The sequence below is a fragment of the Pangasianodon hypophthalmus genome, chromosome 28, assembly GCF_027358585.1.
Source record: "Pangasianodon hypophthalmus isolate fPanHyp1 chromosome 28, fPanHyp1.pri, whole genome shotgun sequence".
Lineage (NCBI taxonomy): Eukaryota > Metazoa > Chordata > Actinopteri > Siluriformes > Pangasiidae > Pangasianodon > Pangasianodon hypophthalmus.
The window spans coordinates 17,114,576-17,132,044 of record NC_069737.1 but is presented as its reverse complement, the minus strand read 5'-3'; the positions used below and the strand labels follow the sequence as shown (position 1 = coordinate 17,132,044).

At 43.2% G+C, this 17,469-nt stretch overlaps 1 protein-coding gene across 1 annotated transcript in view; it reads left to right on the top strand.

Annotated features, from left to right (window-relative positions):
- Positions 1–17,469, top strand: part of ank2a (ankyrin 2a, neuronal) — a 57,858-nt gene that overhangs the window by 34,402 nt on the left and 5,987 nt on the right. The window contains exons 38-44 of the mRNA XM_053230903.1: positions 944–9,769; positions 10,282–10,359; positions 10,629–10,760; positions 10,838–10,978; positions 11,188–11,383; positions 11,560–11,620; positions 14,657–16,348. Coding sequence (XP_053086878.1) covers positions 944–9,769; positions 10,282–10,359; positions 10,629–10,760; positions 10,838–10,978; positions 11,188–11,383; positions 11,560–11,620; positions 14,657–16,348 — 11,126 coding nt within the window. The remainder of the gene's footprint in view (positions 1–943; positions 9,770–10,281; positions 10,360–10,628; positions 10,761–10,837; positions 10,979–11,187; positions 11,384–11,559; positions 11,621–14,656; positions 16,349–17,469) is intronic.

The following is a 17,469-nucleotide window of genomic DNA, read 5'->3' as shown; positions in this document are numbered from 1 at the left end:
TCTCAAACACTGAACATATAACAAACACTAAACATGTTTCACACATCTCATACACATGTCCCACACACTGAACACATCTGAAAACACTGAACACGTCTCAAACACTGAACATTTCACACATCTCACACACGTCCCATACACTGAACACATCTGAAAACACTGAACACATCTCAGCTGTTCATTTGGATTAAAGGGAAATTGAGGACATTTTATTTTTCATAAATCATTTATTTCATGTGTAACTGCATGAACACCCATCTGTTGCTTTGCATGGAAATAACTTGACTTACACATGTAACATATGTATGTATGTGTGTATGTATATATATATATATACATATATATATATATATATATATATATATATATATATATATACAGTGTGTGTAATAATATTTGCTCTATTTTTTTTTTTTGATGATTCATTGTCTCACTCAGAATCACAATAACTCATTTCAAAAACTTAAATTACCACAGCATCTGAAGAGATATAATCTTACTCTTAATTCTTACTCTTATTATTATCATTATTATTATTATCATAGCAAGGGCTCCATGTTAAATCACTGGGTATTGTGTGTGTTTCTGTTCCTGAACAATCTTGAGATTGTCTCTGTTTCACTGCATTCTTCATTGATGTTTTATTTTCAGGTTTCTGTAGTTCTTCTACTTCTCTCTTTTGTGCGTGGGTGTATGAAAACTCAAATATAACATGTTTAAGCAAGTTATTTCCTGCAAATTGTGTTCCGGCATATTTTCTTTATTTCCCTTTGCTTAGCTGCTAGCCATAAATCCCTGGATCCATTGGTGTGGTATAATGATTTACTTTAATATTAATGGACTTTAGCCCACATCTGACTATATTTCACCTGGGCTGACCAGTTATCCAATGTCTTTTATCCTCTTCATTTCCCTTTTGTTCTGTATATCTGTCTTGCTCAAGATGAGGATGAAACTGAATCAACAGAATTCTCCACACTGCACACACACATTGTTCATGATCCGGCAACGCTCGCCAGTCCTGATCTCCTCTCAGACGTCTCGGATATGAAACAGGACCTTATTAAAATATCTGGCTTCCTGACCAATGACGTTTCAGAGCAGTCTCTGGTGGATGGATTAAAATACTATGTAGATAATGAGGATGAAGAAGAGCCGTTTGAGATAGTTGAAAAGGTCAAAGAGGACTTGGAAAAGGTGGGAAAGATTCTAAGTGTTGGAAACTTTGGTAAAGAAACTGAAAAATCTAAGTGTAGTGATAAAGAGGCAGCAGAAGTGAAAAGCCAGATGATTGAGCCTTTACTTAGAGAGGTCAGAATCACAAGAGCCACTGATTGCAGTTCTGCACCCCAGAAGGATGCGTCTGAAATGGTTTCACATCTTAGTACAGATTTGGACAGCTATCTCCAGCACCTGCCTGTGACTGCTTATCCTGTCCAAGAGGAGAATATCTTCGAAGAGACATTTACAGAAGTTGTGCTACCTCGGAAGCGTCATCCTCCACGAATAAAAAAACCAGCAAGAAAGAAGCTTAAAGAGAGAGAGTTTGTAAGCTGTAGCTCTGAAGATGAGCTGGAGAGGATGAGCTCTGAGGAATCACTTGATGGAGACACACTTCTTGGGGACTCTGAGCTTGGAGTGCCACCTGTGTCTCCTAAAGTCATTGAGACTTCCATTGGGTCCATCAAAGACAGAGTCAAAGCACTTCAGAAGAAAGTGGAAGAAGAGGAAAAGGAGGAGAGTGTCAAAGTCAGAGAGGTGAGACGAATTACTGCTGTCCAGAGCAAAGCTTTCCCGACCATGAGAGAAACGGAGGAAAATTACACTCTACCTCCTAAATCTCCGAAATCCCCTCTGTCTCAGACTGAGAGAATAGAGCACTCCATGTCTGTGAAGGAGCTGATGAAAGCATTTCAAACTGGACAGGACCCGTCAAAGAGCAAATCTGGACTCTTTGAACATAAAGCAATTACTAAGCTGGTGGTTACATCTACAACAGAGGTTTCTGAGAAATCTAGAAATGCTCAAATATCTGACCTACAAACTTCAGCAATTAAACCATCAGCAGAAGAGATCAATTCTCAGAGCATCACTGGAGAATCATCACAAATCATCCATGATCAATATCAACAAAATAAGATTAGTGATGAAATTACACATGAGCAGGCACAAAGAACATCAGAGGATCCTAGTGTTAGCAAAACTAGTGTGGACATTTCAATCAGTAACAAAGACTCCTGGAGACCAAGCAGTCTGCACAATGAGAACACACTGATTAGAGTAAGAGAAGATCTAAATGATGCACCAGATGTACACAGAATTCAGCATTGTGAGCAAGGAGAGACTTCAAATATGTCATCTTGTTATGAGGAAGAGGATAAAGAAGAGATATTATTCAGTGGAGACAAAATCATACAAAATAAAGAATGCACCAAGGAACTGTGTCAAGAGGAAGTACAAGCTAAAGACTCAACGGTAACTTTGGAAGTGTGGCACCATGAGGAAGAACAGTGTAGTCCTGAAATACTGCACTATAAAAAACTAAGCGCCAGGCATGAACGGAGAACATCTGAAGAACCACAGATTAGCCCAGACCGGAAACCTTCTGAAGACTTCAGTGCTGTTATCAAGGAAGAACTCGAGGAGAGTCCAGAGTATCAGCTGTTTATCCAGGCAGCAGGTTCATCACCGGTCAGCTACACATCATACAGCGAGACTCATATTATACAAGATGGCAATCAGGTGGAGCACACTGCTGTGGTACACCATTCATACAAACCAAAGCCAGCAGTCAGATTTGCTCCTGCAGTGGTCCAGAGTGAGAAATTTCTTTCAACTATAATTCACGATGAGGAAATAGATGAAAAACTCAAGAGGAGCAGGCAAGCAGGTGGAGATTCAACTGACATTATGTTCAAGAGCAGGACACCTATAACAAGCTTAGGAGAGTATGAAGCTTATGAAGAATTTAAACAAACTGCACAAACAAGTCCAGACCAGGAGGTTAAATCACCAACAGAGGACCAGCCTGAAGAGAAGGGTGCAATGCAATTAGAATACACAGAAAGCGGAAGTCCAACCAAAAGTGCAGTCCAAACAAGAATTGAAACACAAGAGACAGAAGAAAAAGACCAGCAAGATCAAGACACAGTGCAAGTGACATTTTATATGGAAATCAAAAGTCCAGTCGATACAGAGCTGGAGTTCATGCAAAAGTCACCCTCAGATATCAAAAGCCAAGTCCAAACAGAGCAGGAACTCAGTTTTCAGGTTGAAAGAGACCAGATGAGTCAGGCTATGGGCAGCTATGAGGTTTCTTCTGTAGAAACTGCTGAGTCTGAACAATTTCAGCAAATGTCATCTAGACCACACGCCCTGGAAGACACACAGCCTGTTACGATAAGTGATCTTAAAAGAAACTCACCTGAGATGACACCTGATAAAGAGGATATCTCTTCTCACAAGTCTCTTGACTCAATGCAGGTATCATCAACAGAAATCAAAATAGTCCAAACAGAGCTTGAGGAAACACATTTAAATGAGACAGAGGAAGTCCAGCATCTGTGTATAACTACAATGGAAAAAAGGTCTGTTACAGAAACGCAAATACAAGCACGCACAGAGGAGGGAATAGGTTTTACTGTTGAATCTGGTATTTCAGAGAGCCATGACCCTCCTGTACCTGAGGAAACTAAACAGCTTAGAGGAATTTATGAGATTTCCTGTGATGAATTTCAGGAAAATCAGCAAATGCCTTATTCCACATTCTCTATATCTAGCACTGACATCCTTGATGACCTGCAATACGTAACAAGTGATCCTGAAAGTGGTTTCAAATCAGACTCACCGGAGATGACATCTGGTAAGGAGGATTTCTCTAATCACAAGTCTCCTGACTCTGTGCAGGTATCATCCAGAGAAAACAAAAGTCCAGTCCAAACAGAGAGAACAGGTTTACATGAGACAGAAGAAGACCGTGAGCATGTGTATAAGTCTACAGTGGAAAAATGGTCACTTTCAGAAATCCAAACACAAATACAGACAGAGGAGGAAATAAATGTTAATGTGGGAGTGGATAGTCCAGTTCAGGATCTGGATGACAGCTTTCAGGATTCAGCACTTAAGGAAACTAAACAAACTAGAGATGTTTATGAGATTTTCTCTGAGAAAACTGGTGAGTCTGAAGAATATCAGCAAATGCAGCAAAGGTTGTATAGTGCTGTTACCCTTCATGACCTACAGTCTGTAATGACAAGTGGTCCTAAAAGTGCCTGCCAGGTAGACCCCCAGGAGTCTATACCTGTTAAAGAGGACCTCTCTCCTTCCAAGTCTCCTGACTCGGTGCAGGTATCATCAACAGAAATCAAAATTCCAGACCAAACAGAGCTTGGGAAAACCCATTTACACGAGACAGAGGAAGAATTCCAGCATGCGTGTATAACTACAGTGGAAAAGACGACTTTTACAGAAACCAAAACGCAAGCTCACGCAAAGGAGGGAATATGTTTTACTGTTGAATCTGGTATTTCAGTTCAGAATCTGCATGACAGCTATGAGGCTCCTGTACCTGAGGAAACTAAACAGCTTAGAGGAATTTATGGGATTTCCCCTGATGAATTTCAGGAGAATCACCAAATCCCTTATTCCACGTCCTCTACATCTAGCCCTGACATCCTCAATGACCTACAGTACATAACAAGTGATCCTGAAAGTGGTTGTAAGTCAGACTCACAGGTTATGTCACCTGGTAAAGAGGATGTCTCTACTCACAGGTCTCCTGACTCTGTGCAGGTATCATCCAGAGAAATCAAAAGTCCTGTCCAAACAGAGAGAACAGGTTTACATGAGACAGGGGAAGATGAACAGGAAGAATATAAGACTACAGTGGAAAAGTTTTCACCTACAGAAATCCAAACAAAAATCCAGACAAAGGAGGAAATAAATGTTGACTTGGGAGTAGATAGTCCAGTTCAGGATCTGCATGACCCCTATCAAGTTTATGCACTTAAGGAAACTAAACAAACTAGAGATTTTTCCTCTGAGGAAACTGCTGAGTCTGAAGAATTTCAGGAACTTCAGCGAAGGTTGTATAGTGTTGTTAACCTTTCTGACCTACAGCCTGTAATGACAAGTGGTCCTGAAAGTGCCTGCCAGGTAGACCCCCAGGAGACTACATCTGGTAAAAAGGATCTCTCTTCTCCTGACTCAGTGCAGGTATCATCAACAGAAATCAAAATTCCAGACCAAACAGAGCTTGGGAAAACCCATTTACATGAGACAGAGGAAGAATTCCAGCATGCGTGTATAACTACAGTGGAAAAGACGACTTTTACAGAAACCAAAACACAAGCTCACGCGAAGGAGGGAATATGTTTTACTGTTGAATCTGGTATTTCAGTTCAGAATCTGGATGACAGCTATGAGGCTCCTGTACCTGAGGAAACTAAACAGCTTAGAGGAATTTATGGGATTTCCCCTGATGAATTTCAGGAGAATCACCAAATCCCTTATTCCACGTCCTCTACATCTAGCCCTGACATCCTCAATGACCTACAGTACATAACAAGTGATCCTGAAAGTGGTTGTAAGTCAGACTCACAGGTTATGTCACCTGGTAAAGAGGATGTCTCTACTCACAGGTCTCCTGACTCTGTGCAGGTATCATCCAGAGAAATCAAAAGTCCTGTCCAAACAGAGAGAACAGGTTTACATGAGACAGGGGAAGATGAACAGGAAGAATATAAGACTACAGTGGAAAAGTTTTCACCTACAGAAATCCAAACAAAAATCCAGACAAAGGAGGAAATAAATGTTGACTTGGGAGTAGATAGTCCAGTTCAGGATCTGCATGACCCCTATCAAGTTTATGCACTTAAGGAAACTAAACAAACTAGAGATTTTTCCTCTGAGGAAACTGCTGAGTCTGAAGAATTTCAGGAACTTCAGCGAAGGTTGTATAGTGTTGTTAACCTTTCTGACCTACAGCCTGTAATGACAAGTGGTCCTGAAAGTGCCTGCCAGGTAGACCCCCAGGAGACTACATCTGGTAAAAAGGATCTCTCTTCTCCTGACTCAGTGCAGGTATCATCAACAGAAATCAAAATTCCAGACCAAACAGAGCTTGGGAAAACCCATTTACATGAGACAGAGGAAGAATTCCAGCATGCGTGTATAACTACAGTGGAAAAGACGACTTTTACAGAAACCAAAACACAAGCTCACGCGAAGGAGGGAATATGTTTTACTGTTGAATCTGGTATTTCAGTTCAGAATCTGGATGACAGCTATGAGGCTCCTGTACCTGAGGAAACTAAACAGCTTAGAGGAATTTATGGGATTTCCCCTGATGAATTTCAGGAGAATCACCAAATCCCTTATTCCACGTCCTCTACATCTAGCCCTGACATCCTCAATGACCTACAGTACATAACAAGTGATCCTGAAAGTGGTTGTAAGTCAGACTCACAGGTTATGTCACCTGGTAAAGAGGATGTCTCTACTCACAGGTCTCCTGACTCTGTGCAGGTATCATCCAGAGAAATCAAAAGTCCTGTCCAAACAGAGAGAACAGGTTTACATGAGACAGGGGAAGATGAACAGGAAGAATATAAGACTACAGTGGAAAAGTTTTCACCTACAGAAATCCAAACAAAAATCCAGACAAAGGAGGAAATAAATGTTGACTTGGGAGTAGATAGTCCAGTTCAGGATCTGCATGACCCCTATCAAGTTTATGCACTTAAGGAAACTAAACAAACTAGAGATTTTTCCTCTGAGGAAACTGCTGAGTCTGAAGAATTTCAGGAACTTCAGCGAAGGTTGTATAGTGTTGTTAACCTTTCTGACCTACAGCCTGTAATGACAAGTGGTCCTGAAAGTGCCTGCCAGGTAGACCCCCAGGAGACTACATCTGGTAAAAAGGATCTCTCTTCTCCTGACTCAGTGCAGGTACCTTCAACAGAAATCAAAATTCCAGACCAAACAGAGCTTGGGAAAACCCATTTACATGAGACAGAGGTGGAAGACCAACATGGGTTTATGACTATAGAGGAAAAGTTGTCATCTTCAATAAATGTTGAGGTTGAAGATGATTGTTTGGTTCAAGACCTGGATGACAGCTGCAAAGTTTCTCCAGTTAAAGAAACTAAACAAATGAGAGGAATTGAGAATGTTTACTCTGTACAAACTGCCAAGTCTGAAATTCAGCAAACATTGTCTAGACCAGACAATTTAAAAGACCTACAGCCTGTAACGATGAGTGATGCTAAAAGTGTATGCCAAGGAGACTCACTGGAGACTACGCCTATTAAAGAAGATTTATCTTCTAATAAGTCTCCTGACTCTATTGAGCCAAGTCCAATCAAGGACTTTCTATGTCCCGACTCTTTAGAGACAAGTCCCACAGGCCAGAGAACAGACTCCAAAAGCCCAGATCAATTATATCAAACCAGCAATGACTCGCAAAACAGTCAGCCTGTAGTCAGCCTGACAGAAAACATAGAGCTAGAAATTAGTAATGAAATGATAATCCAAAGAGAAGCTGAGATTCCAGGCTCACAGTGCCTTTCAACTCCCATAAAGCCACTTCCATCTCCACTGGATGAAGAAAACTTACAAAGCAGTGGTCTGGTACAAAGACAGGCCACACCAAATGAAGAAATTCTATATATGGGTATGAAAGTTGGGACATTTGATGAAATGAAAGATCCTGAAATGGAGAAGTTTGATTCAGCCAGTTCTGTAGAGCTTATGGTGGAGGATATGATGATGACAGAAGAAATGTTAATCCGAAGCGAGGATAATTCATCCTTATATTCTGAACTTCCTGATACACATGAGCCATCAGTGCCTTTAAAGCCAGCTCTAGAGGGAAATGATGAGGAAGATCAAGAGATCAGGGAAGTGAAAAAGCAGTTCACTCCTGAGGAACAGATGTTCAAGATGGCAGCAAAAATCCGGGTCTTTGATGAAATTGAAAAAGAAAGCAAAACGAGAAAGGTTAGATTTGATTTCACCACTTCATCCCAGGATAGAGATGATGGGCTGCAGAAAACGGAAGAAGATTTTCAGTTCTGTGATGAAAGTTTACTAGATTATGAAGAGGAAGACACAAAGCAGAAGTGTGGACCTGAGTCCAGTATTGTGTTGTCTTCATATCGACAGTCAGAGCAGTGTGATGACACACCACTAACTGAACTACTACAAGAGGAACCTGGACAAGCCCTGAGCGAAAGTCAGGTCTCAGGGTGTACTTACAGCCATGAATATGGAGCTTCAGAGATTGGCGAGATGGAGATGGAAGTGTTACCTATGCAAATTTACATTGACAAAAAGGAGCTGAGTCAAGAAGACTTTTTGCCTGAGTGCCTTATTAAAGAAGACAAGGCTGACACGATGGCGGCTTTGGCTGAGGATTCAGCTGCAATGTTAGTGGACAACAAAACTGATAGCAACTCTGATATTGAGTGTCACATCATCAATGAGAAAACTGTAGAAATGCCTCAATCTTTTATTTACACTGTGTGTTCTGTAAATGATGGGAAAGCTAAGGAAGAACATCAGCCACACCCATGTGGTTATGAAGAGGACCATGGAGGGAAATCACAAAGAATTTCAGAACTGATTCAGGGCGATTTAGTTCCTTGGAGTGCAGAGTTGGAGGATGATGAAAGCTTTAACTCACAGATTGAGGCTGAAGAGCAGAAAATTAGTTCCCAGACCCCAGACACTCAGTCTCTTGAGTCTACACCTGAAATGCCTCCTGTTCGGACTCCTACAGAAAATGGGCAACCAAACCCTTTCCTGTTCCAGGAAGGGAAACTCTTTGAAATGACAAGAGGTGGTGCTATTGATATGAGCAGAAGGAGCATGGAGGAAGAGCGGGATGCATTTGTCTTTTTCCCCATAAGTGAGGATCCATCTGAGGACAGTCCTTGTGAGAAAGTCAGGGAAAATACAGTGGAATTTAGTGCCTCAATGGAAATTTCATTAGATTCAAAATGTCAAGATTCACCTCAGGATGGTTCTGGTTCTTCAGATGAGCCCAGAGATTCAGAAAGTCACAGTGACTCAGAGAGCCCAAAAGAGAAAGATCTGGGATTCGATTCATCAATAGCAGACATCGATACTGCCACGTCTACAGTGACCCGATCCATCTACTCTGAGCAGGATTTGGAGTCGTCTGATTCATCAGCAGAGGATGATCAGCGCTCAGTTATTGAAATACCTACACCTATTCAAGATGATCTTATGCTCCCTAGTGGAGAGACATTGCATATATCATCACACTGGTCTCTCAGCTCAAAGAAAGATCCTGCTGCAGAACCTGAGAGCAGGAAACCAAAATCAAAGATTCCAGTGAAAGCGACTAGCTTTGATCACTTTTTGGGGAAAGCTGACTCTACTGAGCAAAACCAAAGACCCAAATCAGAAGCGGATATCGGCCTCTCAGACTTTATCAGTGGTGTCCATTCTTCATCAGTGAAACCAAAGACTCCTGTATCCAAAATACCTGTGTCTGTAGAACAAACACCATTAGGCGCACATCATTCAGGTCAACCTCAACACACTCATGAAGGTGGAGGTGCTGAAAAGTCTCCAGATGAAAAGGACAGTCCCCAAACTGTCCTTGATGTAGATGGCAGGTCAACGCATTTACAAACCCCCTCTGTAGGAGAGGACATATTTGAAACCAGACCAAACTGGGAGGATTGTGTAGAGACGCAGATGCAGCGACTCTCAGACAGCAGTAGTCCAGATCAGAGTAAAGGTACATGGTTTATGGCCCCTTCTTCCCTACCCTTAAAAATTAACTCTTAGTTCCTGCCCTCACTTTCTGTTTGTACTTGTCCTGTCCTGTCCTGTCCTGTGGTGTTTGGATCATCCCTTGTGCTCTTATGTCCGTTTGTGGAGTGATGTGTGTGCTGTGTCCTGTCTATTTTAAGTCTTTTTTATTCACATATCCATATAAATGTTCAAATCTCAAGATTGACTTATTTAAGGGTACTTAAACAGAGTATTTTATAAATTTCTGTAATAATTTTACACATTAATAATTTCCATCACTTTAGCATGGATTTCTATCATTTGAATATGATTTTAGTTTTTTCTTTTTTAGTTTCACTCAATAATAAAAATTTTTAAATCACATTTTACTCAATAATGAGTTTTTTTTATATCTCAGACTGTTAGCATGTTATATAAACTGTTATGTCACACTCTTTTATTTTAATTTATAATCGTATATCTTGTAATAAATAAGTTCATGCATGATGTTCACAGTGGATTGGAATGATGATGCTGATCGTAAAGAGGAAATTTTGTCCATCATTGCTGATCTTCTCGGGTTTAGCTGGACAGGTGAGTTATGATCTCAAGTTAGCCGTGACATCATCAGGTACAGGAAAAGTTCAGTCAAAGATAAACTGCCTTCTGCTCATATCAATAGCACCACCTCTTGTCAATTCAAAGAGTCTCTAATTTTCACCTGCAAACCTTTTGTGTGCTATTATGTGCTACATATTATGTGCCTTTTTGCTATTCTATCTGTTTTGTCTGATCTGTTTTAATAAAGTTAGTTAATCAGTAATATTCTGAAGTCCAATCTATGGCCCTGTTATCGTTTGTAGAGTTAGCTAAAGAGCTGGAGTTCAATGAGAATGAAGTTCATCAGGTTCGAGTGGAGAACCCGAACTCACTGCAGGAACAGAGTGCTGCTCTTCTACAGCGCTGGTCTGAGCGCGAGGGCAAACATGCCACAGGTCAGTCGTTTATCTGTTAGTCTTAATAACACTCGCGTAGTGTTCACTATTAATACTGAGTGTTTGTGTGTGCTCAGAGGACTGTCTGATAAAGAAACTGACTAAAATAAACCGCATGGACATCGTCCACCTCATCAAGACTCAGCTCAACAAATCAGTACAGGAACAAACGTCCAGAACATACGCCGAAATTGAGAGGACACTGGACCACAGTGAAGGTTCAGTACACCACACACATATACATACACACACAGAGCAGTAGAAGTATGTCAGGATCAGGCACTCTCAATCGTTCTTTATATTCTCTCAGAATTTGACTCTGTATCAGAATTTGACTCGGTTATGGAGCCCTCTCTGTATCTGTATACATACTAAAATAAACACTGCAAACACAAGAATGCGTGTGTGTTTGTGTGTGTGTGTACAGCTCTGTCCTCAGTACAGGAGGTCAGTCCCCGGATGGTGAGGAGAGTGGACATTTCCCAGAAGCCCCCGGCTGCAGTGTCAGAGGAGGACCTATCAGTGGCCTCACTGCTTGACATTCCTTCATGGGCGGAGCCTGTAGGCCACGCCCATTCTGAGAGTATCCATGGAGACATGGTAGAGGAGCTGGAGGTCACACAGTGAGTCCCTTTAATCTGAAATTATTATTATTACTATTATTATTATTAATATTAAACATTTAATCATGAAATGGAGCACCATGGCGTGATGTAATTCACATGCGTCATCTAACTCTCACTAATCACTTGAACTTGTAGTTAGTTGTAGTTTAACGTGCTGCTTGTGTGTATTACAGAGATGTGTGGGCATGTCAGGAAGGTGGAACCGACTCAGCACAATTGCCTCTACAAGGACCAGTAAGTCTCTGAGTTTTTACAGATTAATGTGTTTTCAGTGTGTTAAAACCGCTCTGTTCTCTCTGTGAGTAATCACATATCAGCACTACAATACCGTGATCATCTGAAGTACAGATGTCATGAATGTTACATTGCACCTCTTATAGATTATTTGGTATTATTTAATGTATTTAATGTGGTAATTTTTTAATTATAATGAGGAGTGATTTGTTAATGAGGAGTGTTTTGTTACTCTTAATGATGAGGATAGATTGTTAGTGTTGTAGGAAAGTCGGGTGTTTAGTGGGCGGGACTGAGACGTGTGATTAGCGGGGCGGGACTGAGACGTGTGATTAGTGGGCGGGACTGAGACGTGTGATTAGTGGGCGGGACTGAGACGTGTGATTAGCGGGGCGGGACTGAGACCTGTGATTAGTGGGTGGGACTGAGACGTGTGATTAGTGGGGCGGGACTGAGACGTGTGATTAGTGGGCGGGACTGAGACGTGTGATTAGTGGGCGGAACTGAGACGTGTGATTAGTGGGGTGGAACTGAGACGTGTGATTAGTGGGGGAGGACTGAGATGTGTGATTAGTGGGGGAGGACTGAGACGTGTGATTAGTGGGGGAGGACTGAGATGTGTGATTAGTGGGGGAGGACTGAGACGTGTGATTAGTGGGGGAGGACTGAGACGTGTGATTAGTGGGGGAGGACTGAGACGTGTGATTAGTGGGGGAGGACTGAGACGTGTGATTAGTGGGGCGGGACTGAGACGTGTGATTAGTGGGGCGGGACTGAGACGTGTGATTAGTGGACGGGACTGAGACGTGTGTTTAGTGGGGGAGGACTGAGACGTGTGATTAGTGGGCGGGACTGAGACGTGTGATTAGTGGGGCGGGACTGAGACGTGTGATTAGTGGACGGGACTAAGACGTGTGTTTAGTGGGCGGGACTGAGACATGTGTTTAGTGGGGGAGGACTGAGACGTGTGTTTAGTGGGGGAGGACTGAGACGTGTGATTAGTGGGGGAGGACTGAGACGTGTGATTAGTGGGGCGGGACTGAGACGTGTGATTAGTGGGGGAGGACTGAGACGTGTGATTAGTGGGGCGGGACTGAGACGTGTGATTAGTGGGGCGGGACTGAGACATGTGTTTAGTGGGGGAGGACTGAGACGTGTGATTAGTGGGGGAGGACTGAGACGTGTGATTAGTGGGGCGGGACTGAGACGTGTGATTAGTGGACGGGACTGAGACGTGCGTTTAGTGGGCGGGACTGAGACATGCGTTTAGTGGGGGAGGACTGAGACGTGTGATTAGTGGGGCGGGACTGAGACGTGTGATTAGTGGGGCGGGACTGAGACGTGTGTTTAGTGGGCGGGACTGAGACATGTTTTTAGTGGGGGGGGACTGAGACGTGTGATTAGTGGGGGGGGACTGAGACGTGTGTTTAGTGGGGGGGGGGACTGAGGCGTGTGTTTAGTGGGGGGGGACTGAGACGTGTGTTTAGTGGACGGGACTGAGACGTGTGTTTAGTGGGGCGGGACTGAGACGTGTGTTTAGTGGACGGGACTGAGACGTGTGATTAGTGGGGGGGGACTGAGACGTGTGATTAGTGGGGGGGGACTGAGACGTGTGTTTAGTGGGGGGGGACTGAGACGTGTGTTTAGTGGACGGGACTGAGACGTGTGTTTAGTGGGGGGGGACTGAGACGTGTGTTTAGTGGGGCGGGACTGAGACGTGTGTTTAGTGGACGGGACTGAGACGTGTGATTAGTGGGGGGGGACTGAGACGTGTGTTTAGTGGGGGGGGGGGGACTGAGACGTGTGTTTAGTGGGCGGGACTGAGACGTGTGTTTAGTAGGGGGGGGAATGAGACATGTGATTAGTGGACGGGACTGAGACGTGTGATTAGTGGGCGGGACTGAGACGTGTGTTTAGTGGGCGGGACTGAGACGTGTGTTTAGTGGAGGGGGACTGAGACGTGTGATTAGTGGGCGGGACTGAGACGTGTGATTAGTGGGTGGGACTGAGACGTGTGTTTAGTAGGGGGGGGACTGAGACGTGTGTTTAGTAGGGGGGGGACTGAGACATGTGTTTAGTAGGGGGGGGACTGAGACGTGTGTTTAGTAGGGGGGGGACTGAGACGTGTGTTTAGTGGGTGGGACTGAGACATGTGTTTAGTAGGGGGGGGACTGAGACGTGTGTTTAGTAGGGGGGGGACTGAGACGTGTGTTTAGTGGGCGGGACTGAGACGTGTGTTTAGTAGGGGGGGGACTGAGACGTGTGTTTAGTAGGGGGGGGACTGAGACATGTGTTTAGTGGGGGGGGACTGAGACGTGTGTTTAGTGGGCGGGACTGAGACGTGTGTTTAGTGGAGGGGGACTGAGACGTGTGATTAGTGGGCGGGACTGAGACGTGTGATTAGTGGGTGGGACTGAGACGTGTGTTTAGTAGGGGGGGGACTGAGACGTGTGTTTAGTAGGGGGGGGACTGAGACGTGTGTTTAGTGGGCGGGACTGAGACATGTGTTTAGTAGGGGGGGGACTGAGACGTGTGTTTAGTAGGGGGGGGACTGAGACGTGTGTTTAGTAGGGGGGGGACTGAGACGTGTGTTTAGTGGGCGGGACTGAGACGTGTGTTTAGTGGGCGGGACTGAGACGTGTGTTTAGTTGCGGGGGGACTGAAATGTGAATGATTCAGCTAAATGAAATAGTTGTAGCATCTCTTCACTTAGCTAGGCTGGTTAATGTTACCGTGTTACCATGGTTACCACCAGCTTGTAGTGTGAGGGTGCAGTAAATCATTTCCGTTTGAGCTTTGAGTCCTAGAGTAATTCACTGCATTTAATATCAGACATTTTAACACTGCAGTTGGGTTTCTGTCCCTCACTTTCACTTTTACTCATGACGGTTTGCAGAAAAGTTACTTTAAACACCGGCGTGTGAATTTACGAGATTGCCCAGTGTCTAAATCCTACAGTGACCTCCAAATGACCTCCGATCTCCATTTCCATCTGCTTTATTATAAACCTTTTTTCTATTGCATTTCATCATCCAGCTCTCAGCTGCAGATCAGGATGCAGATCAGGCTCTGAGTGAACCTGAAGATCACAATGTCCTGAGTCTCTCACCTGCAGCAGAAGCTCCAAAACCATACTTCTTCAACTTCAGTCAGTCTGCCATTGACAAGTTTTCACATGAGCTTTCAACAGATTGGCATTCAAACCAAGCTGAGGTTTTGACATACATGTCACGAGGACATGCTGAGGAGCATCTAGAATCTCCACCTGATGATCGTTCTCCTGTGTATGAGAAAAGTGACATGGAAGAAAGTGAGAAGTCCTCCTCAGAGTTTCTACAGTCTCATCTCTCTGGATCTGAGGCTTACAAAGTCCTGCAACTCACTGAGAATAATCAGGGACCTGGAGAGGAACTTACTCCTTCAGTGGACCAAATGATGCAGAGAGCTTCTCCAGAGGACTGGACACAGCAAACCCCAGACCTCACAGGGACACCGTCTGAGTCTGATTATGTTTTTGTAAATCCTGAATCTCATCAGCTCCCAGCTGGAGAACATGCTGAGTTTGATTCAGCATGTCATTATGAAGGTAACATGGAGAATCAGGAACCATCAGAAGGTTGGAATGAAGTGTCTCAAATAACAGAAGGTGTCAGTCCAGAGGAATCTCCTCAGATGATTATACAAAGTGTCCAGGACGCTTCACCTCCTGAAGAATCTCTAGAACCGAGATATCTTTCAGAGGAACTGTATGATGATCAACATTTCTCTTTACAAGAACAAAAACCTGACCTTCAAAAAACCCACAACATCTACACTGAAGATGCTGAAATGCAGCGTGAGGTCCAGTTTGAAAAGAAGATCACATCAGACTGTTCCATTCTGAAAGACAGCATTCTTCAGCAAGATGTTTCACCATTTTCTCACTCAGATGTTTCTCCACAAACACCAGACACAGTCCGAGCCACACAGCACTTTGAGTTTGGGGAAGTTCTTTGGGCACCAGAGAGAACCACTGATCAAGAGTCATATCAGCTTCTCACCAAGGTTCCTGAGACAGCAACGTCACAAAGCTCAAAACGTCCACAGTCAGAATCTTTTATGTCTGATTCACCATCTCAGTTTTCAGAGGCGGCTTCATTCAGCCGTAGTTTCTCTGAATCTGACCAAACTACTGTATGCTCCTTAAGCACCGTTGAAGCTCTGGCATTACTTCAAAAACTGGTTCCTACGGAAAATCCGCTGACTGGTGAAGGTGTTGCCTTGGAGATCACTGAGTCAATAAGATCTAAAAGTGATGATGAAACAATCACAAAACCATTTTCCAAAGCTGAGGAGCCTGAAATCATGAAGATTCAGAAAGAACATGCTGAGGTTCTCCAGAGTGCCCTCCACCTGCCTGAAGAGCAGGAAATGTTCTTGACAAACTCAGATTACTCAGAACTGGGACTAGAACAAAATGTAGCCTGGGCAACATGTGTTAGCGTAAAACCACAAGAACATGATGCTGAAAGTCTGAGCACATCTGAGACCGGTGAAGAGGAGAACCAGGATTCTGTCCAGGACTGCATGGAAGTAGCAGTCATCCAGGAAACTTTAGAAGAGTCAGAGGAAAAAGAGGAGCCACACAGACTGAAGAAGCGTTTACAAGCTTACATTTGTTCTTCTGAAGAAGCTCCTCCTCATGGGGATGTTATGAATGATTATGATGATGATGATGATCTGAGGAGGGTAAGATCAGAGCATGGTCCTTCTCTCCATTTTTATCCCCAGCTTCACCTTTTGCTTCTCCTAGTTCCTGGCACAAGGAAGTCATTTTAGTTTCTGTATTTAGATGAATCAGCAGAATTTCTAACGTCATGACGTCTGCACTCGAGAACCTGCTTCATAAAAAATGTTCCATATTTAAAACTCATTGTTCACTCATGTTGGAGTTTTCTGACTTTCAGAATGTCACTCTGCTGCATGATCAGATTGTTTTTGTTTGCTGCATAAAATTATCTAGAGAAGATTGTTTCTGGAACCAGCGTGGTGTAAAATATCTCCAGATGGACTGATGGTTGATGATTGTGTTATTTGCATGAATGTCCTGCTGCATGTTCTCCTGAGAGCTGAGGTTCTGCTTTACTCCTGTTCTTCAGTCACATCCATTTAGTTAAACATTCTTCCAAAAATCCATTTCCATGTAAAGTTCAGAAACAGGAAGTGAAGTGACTGTAGAAAACTGTCCTTTGTTTTGAGCTGGTCTTTATTTTAAGGTTTTTTTAAATTGGATAATGTTCTCTGTTTTAATTAGTTATTGCCTTATGATTTTCTTTGGATAATGTTTTTACTTTGAATAAAACATTTTATTTTTTTATAAACTTTTTTTTATTTTAATTCATAGTATAGGCATGGTTTAAGGTTGAGGAGGATCTCAGGGTGATGATGAAAGTGGGTTTTGTCAGACTGGAGGTGACTGAACAGCGGTGTTTTGTTTCTGTTTCTGATCATGAAGTGTTTGCTCTGGGCTGTGTTTCATTTCCTCAGGAGGCTCACTGAGTTCAGCTTCATCTTCCCTGATTTTTGATGATGATGATGATGATGATGATGATGATTTCTTTAACCTGCTGCTTTGTGAAGCTGATTTTTTTCACTTGGTGGAAATTGGTCTTTTTGTTGACTTGGGGTCATTTTTTCTCACTTGGTTTAAATTGTTGTAAAGAGATGACTTATCCCCGACTGCACTGGTTTTTCCTTTATTTACTTCTTCACCCCAAACCCTAACCCTTGTGTGTGTGTGTGTGTGTGTGTTAATCAGGTTTGCCCCCTGGTGGACGTCTTCGTTATAGCAGTGCCTCTGTGTATTCCTG